The 6,000-nt window shown below is 58.4% G+C and overlaps 1 protein-coding gene across 1 annotated transcript in view; it reads left to right on the top strand.

Moving 5' to 3' along the window:
* Positions 1 to 6,000, top strand: part of egfl7 (EGF-like-domain, multiple 7) — a 57,409-nt gene that overhangs the window by 18,520 nt on the left and 32,889 nt on the right. The window contains exons 2-3 of the mRNA XM_070861106.1: positions 553 to 675; positions 5,850 to 5,962. Coding sequence (XP_070717207.1) covers positions 553 to 675; positions 5,850 to 5,962 — 236 coding nt within the window. The remainder of the gene's footprint in view (positions 1 to 552; positions 676 to 5,849; positions 5,963 to 6,000) is intronic.

Raw genomic sequence — 6,000 nt, 5'->3', positions numbered from 1 at the left:
ACCCCTCTCCTCCTCCCCTCTCCCCCTCCCCCCCTCCATGAAGTGAAGTTGGGTAAACACCGCGGTGTGTGTGTGAGGGCGGTGGGAGGGTGAACAGACGGTGAAGCTGTCAGATGGTCGGTTGTCGCCCGTTAGCGAATCTCTGGGGGGGGCGGCTCGGGGCCTACCCGTGACTCCTGTCCCCGCCCAAGGCGGCTGAGAGGGCAGGATGGTGGGGTGAGGGGCTGCCGCCTTGAAGGACAACAATTATTCGTTGTGATTGATCGCCATTCGAAGTGGGTCGAGGTGTTTCCGAGGCGGAAAATAACAATAAATAAACATTAGACATTTCGCGAAGATTATTTTCTTCATATGGCCTCCCAGAAGAAATTGTTTCTGGATAATGGAGCACAATTTTGTTCGGGAGAATTTGCAAAGTTCACGAGCAAAACTGGTGTGAAACATACCAAGGTTGCACTGCACCACCCCGCTTCGAAAGGTCCAGCGCGGAGATCGACAAGGGAGGTTTCCCGGACACCCGCCGCTCAATCTCTCTCCTTCTTTCCTTCGCAGGCGACGGGTGTGTTCGAAGCAGGCGCTGAGATTGCCGCTGGTCTACTCTGAGTCCTACGTCCAGCCCGTCTACAGACCCTACCTCGCCCTGTGCGAGGGTCACAGGGTGTGCAGCACCTACAGGTAACCATGACTCCCCTCCCCCAGCACCCGAGTGTGAGGGTGGGTGACCCTCACAATCATCATCGGCAGACCCTCGAAGCAGGAGGGCTTGCTTCCAGGAGATGTTTCAATGGAGGACCCGATGTTCCAGATCCTGAACTCCAATTGAGGGGGTGGAAGATGCCTGTGGGTGGATTTGTTTAACGTGGGGTGACCGTTGTACACCAGCCACCACACGGGCTTGACAGAGCGAGGTCTTGGTCCAGGGGCAAGGGTTAACCAGGACCACTGGAGACCAGCTCTGCTGCACGGACCCAGTGCGCCCACATCGCAGTGTGGGCTGGTCCGTGCTACCCCCGGGCCCTTGCCTCTCTTGGGCCCCTCCTCCGCCCCGATCACTCGCCCCTCCTCCGCCCCGATCTCTCACCGCTCCTCCGCCCCGATCACTCGCCCCCTCCTCCGCCCCGATCTCTGGCCGCTCCTCCGCCCCGATCTCTCGCCGCTCCTCCGCCCCCCGATCCCTCGCCCCTCCTCCGCCCCGATCTCTCGCCGCTCCTCCGCCCCGATCTCTCGCCCCTCCTCCGCCCCGATCTCTCGCCGCTCCTCCGCCCCGTCTCTCGCCCCTCCTCCGCCCCGATCTCTGGCCGCTCCTCCGCCCCGATCTCTCGATACTCCTCCGCCCCGATCCCTCGCCGCTCCTCCGCCCCCCGATCTCTCGCCCCTCCTCCGCCCCGTCTCTCGCCCCTCCTCCGCCCCGATCTCTCGCCGCTCCTCCCGCCCGATCTCTCGCCGCTCCGCCCCGATCTCTCGCCGCCCCGATCTCTCGCCGCTCCTCCGCCCCGATCTCTCGCCGTTCCTCCGCCCCCGATCTCTCGATACTCCCCGCCCGATCTCTGGCCGCTCCTCCGCCCCGATCTCTCGCCGCTCCCTCCGCCCCGATCTCTCGCCCCTCCTCCGCCCCGATCTCTGGCCGCTCCTCCGCCCCGATCTCTGGCCGCTCCTCCGCCCCGATCTCTGGCCGCTCCTCCGCCCCGATCTCTGGCCGCTCCTCCGCCCCGATCTCTGGCCGCTCCTCCGCCCCGATCTCTCGCCGCTCCTCCGCCCCGATCTCTCGCCGCTCCTCCGCCCCGATCTCTCGCCGCTCCTCCGCCCCGATCTCTAGCCGCTCCTCCGCCCTATCTCTCGATACTCCTCCGCCCCGATCTCTCGCCCCTCCGCCCCGATCTCTCGCCGCTCCTCCGCCCCGATCTCTCGCCGCTCCTCCGCCCCGATCTCTCGCGCTCCTCCGCCCCGATCTCTCGCCGCTCCTCCGCCCCGATCTCTCGCCGCTCCTCCGCCCCGATCTCTCCCCCCTCCTCCGCCCCGATCTCTCCCCCCTCCTCCGCCCCGATCTCTCACCGCCCCTCATATTCCTCATCTACTGACCGATTGTCCCCCCGATGCCCACCCACTCATTCACACCCCCCTCCCCCAGCACCTCACCACCAATATCCTGCCTTTATAGATCGCCTCTCACAACCTCAGCACACCTCAAAGCGCTTTACAGCCAATCAAACACTCCTTGCAAGTACAGTCGCTGTTGTAATGTGGGAAACACCAATTTGCGCACAGCAAGCTCCACACACAGCACGATCACAATAGGCAGTCCCTCGGAATCGAGGAAGACTTGCTTCCACTCTTAAACGAGTCCTTAGGTGGCTGAACAGTCTAATACGGGAACCACAGTCCCTGTCACAGGTGGGACAGACAGTGGTTGAGGGAAGGGGAGGGTGGGACTGGTTTGCCGCACGCTCCTTCCGCTGCCTGCGCTTGGTTTCTGCATGCTCTCGGCGACGAGACTCGAGGTGCTCAGCGCCCTCCCGGATGCACTTCCTCCACTTAGGGCGGACTGGTCTTTGGCCAGGGACTCCCAGGTGTCGGTGGGGATGTTGCACTTTATCAGGGAGGCTTTGAGGGTGTCCTTGTAACGTTTCCTCTGCCCACCTTTGGCTCGTTTGCCGTGAAGGAGTTCCGAGTAGAGCGCTTGCTTTGGGAGTCTCGTGTCTGGCATGCGGACAATGTGGCCCTGCCCAGCGGAGCTGGTCGAGTGTGGTCAGTGCTTCGATGCTGGGGATGTCCACTACCCAGCCACTAACTCACACCCATCTCCTCCAGCGCCTCACTACAAATATCCTGCATATATACAGCGCCTCACACCATCCCAGCACCTCCCAAAGCGCTTTACCAGCCAATGAAACATTCTTTGCAAGTGTCGTCACTGTTGTATTGTGGGAAACACCAGTTTGTGCACAGCAAGCTCCCACACACAGCAATGCGCTAATCACCCACATCATCGGTTTCAGCGATGTTGGCTGAGGGATAAATATTGGCCCCAGGACACCGGGGAGAACTCTTCGAAGTAGTGTCATGGGATCTTTTACAGCCAAGAGAGCAGACGGGGCCTCGGTTTAACATCGCATCCAAAAGACGACACCTCCGACAGTGCGGCACTCCCTCAGTACTGCCCCTCCGACAGTGCGGCACTCCCTCAGTACTGCCCCTCCGACAGTGCGGCGCTCCCTCAGTACTGCCCCTCCGACAGTGTGGTGCTCCCTCAGTACTGCCCCTCTGACAGTGCGGCGCTCCCTCAGTACTGCCCCTCCGACAGTGCGGCACTCCCTCAGTACTGTCCCTCCGACAGTGCGGCACTCCCTCAGTACTGCCCCTCCGACAGTGCGGCACTCCCTCAGCACTGCCCCTCCGACAGTGCGGCACTCCCTCAGTACTGCCCCTCCGACAGTGCGGCACTCCCTCAGTACTGCCCCTCCGACAGTGCGGCACTCCCTCAGTACTGCCCCTCCGACAGTGCGGCACTCCCTCAGTACTGCCCCTCCGACAGTGCGGCACTCCCTCAGCACTGCACTGGGAGAGTCAGCCTAGATCTCTGCTCAAGTCCCTGGAGTGGGACTTGAACCCACAACCTTCTGACTCAGCGGCGAGAGAGCTAGCCACTGAGACCCTTCCAAAGTTGGTTCCTGATTCGGTTGATTACATGATGTGCCAAAGATGCAGCTTTAACCCCATGTTCCAGAGCTACATCGGGGGAGGAGGAGGCCATCGAACCCCTCGGGCCCGTTCCAACCATGCAATGGCTGATGTGTATCTTCCCTCCAGGTTCCAGCCTTGGCTCCTCAACCCTTCATACTCCTTGCCCAACCCAACAACACTCCTTCAAACCTAGTCTGACTTTTTCCAATTCGCCCTCCAGCCTCACCAGCATTTTGAGGGAGAGAGTTCCACATTCCTGATCCGCTTTGTCTGAAGAAGTGCTTCCTGACATCATAGAAACATAGAAACGTCGAAACTAGGATCAGTAGTAGGCCATTCGGCCCCTCGAGTCTGCACCACCATTCAATATGATCATGTCTGATCCTCTATCTCAACACCATATTCCAGCTTTCTCCCCATACCCCTTGATGTCTTTTGTGTCTAGAAATCTATCTATCTCCCTCAAATATATTCAGTGAGGATTTGAGTACAGGAGCAAGGATGTCTTACTCCAGTTATACAGGGCCTTGGTGAGACCACACCTGGAGTATTGTGCACAGTTCTGGTCTCCTTACCTAAGAAAGGATATAGTTGCCACAGAGGGAGTGCAGCGAAGGTTCACCAGACTGATTCCTGGGATGGCAGGACTGGATCGACTGGAGTTTAGAAGGATGAGAGGGGATCTCATGGAAACATATAAAATTCTGATAGGACTGGACAGGTTAGATGCAGGAAGAATGTTCCCAGTGTTGGGGAAGTCCAGAACCAGGGGTCACAGTCTAAGGATAAGGGGTAAGCCATTTAGGACCAAGATGAGGAGAAACTTCTTCACTCAGAGAATTGTGAACCTGTGGAATTCTCTACCACAGAAAGTTGTTGAGGCCAGTTCATTAGATATATTCAAGAGGGAGTTAGATATGGCCCTTACGGTAAAGGGATCGAGGGGTATGGAGAGAAAGCAGGAAAGGGGTACTGAGGGAATGATCAGCCATGATCTTATTGAATGTATTAACTGTGGCATATGAAAGCATGGGCCTTACACTAAACATCAGTAAGACAAAGGTCCTCCACCAGCCTTACCTCCCCACACAGCACTGCCCCCCAGTCATCAAGATCCACGGCCCGGCCCTGGACAATGTGGACCATTTCCCAGACCTCGGGAGCCTCTTATCAACAAGAGCAGACATTGATGATAAGATCCAACACCGCCTCCAGTGCGCCAGTGCAGCCTTCGGCCGCCTGAGGAAAAGAGTGTTTGAAGACCAGGCCCTCAAATCTATCACCAAGCTCATGGTCTACAGGGCTGTAGTAATACCCGCCCTCCTGTATGGCTCAGAGACACGGACCATGTACAGTAGACACCTCAAGTCACTGGAGAAATACCACCAACGATGTCCCCGCAAGATCCTACAAATCCCCTGGGAGAACAGACACATCAACGTTAGCGTCCTCGACCAGGCCAACATCCCCAGCATCGAAGCACTGACCGCACTCGACCAGCTCCGCTGGGCGGGCCACATTGTCCGCATGCCCGACACGAGACTCCCAAACCAAGCGCTCTACTCGGAACTCCTTCACGGCAAGCGAGCCAAAGGTGGACAGAGGAAACGTTACAGGGACACCCTCAAAGCCTCCCTGATAAAGTGCAACATCCCCACCGACACCTGGGAGTCCCTGGCCAAAGACCGCCCTAAGTGGAGGAAGTGCATCCGGGAGGGCGCTGAGCACCTTGAGTCTCGTCGCCGAGAGCATGCAGAAACCAAGCGCAGGCAGCGGAAGGAGTGTGCGGCAAACCAGTCCCACCCTCCCCTTCCCTCAACCACTATCTGTCCCACCTGTGACAGGGACTGTGGTTCTCATATTGGACTGTACAGTCACCTGAGAACTCACTTTAAGTGGAAGCAAGTCTTCCTCGATCCCGAGGGACTGTCTCTGATGATGATGATGGATCGAATGGCGGTGCAGGCTCGAAGGGCCGAATGGCCTACTCCTGCACCTAATTTCTATGTTTCTATGGTTCACATTTATCCACGTTATATTGCATCACCCCTGAACGGCCTGGCTCGAATGTTAAGGTTCTGGACTCCCCAGACCAGAGGAAACATGTTTGCTCTCACTCGCTCTGCCGCTATCATGTTGTAACTCCCCTCCCTCTGCCTTTCCCTCAGGACTACGTACAGGACGGCGTTCCGGGAGGTGCGAAAGGAGGTCGATCAGACGGTGTATCACTGCTGCCCGGGCTGGAAGAAGCAGTACTCCCATGCCAGCACCTGTGATATAGGTGAGCCCGGGGTGGGGGAGGAGGTGAGGGGGAGAGGA

This window comes from Pristiophorus japonicus, chromosome 19 (assembly GCF_044704955.1).
Source record: "Pristiophorus japonicus isolate sPriJap1 chromosome 19, sPriJap1.hap1, whole genome shotgun sequence".
In the NCBI taxonomy this organism is placed as follows: domain Eukaryota; kingdom Metazoa; phylum Chordata; class Chondrichthyes; family Pristiophoridae; genus Pristiophorus; species Pristiophorus japonicus.
This window is presented reverse-complemented; position numbering and strand designations above follow the sequence as displayed.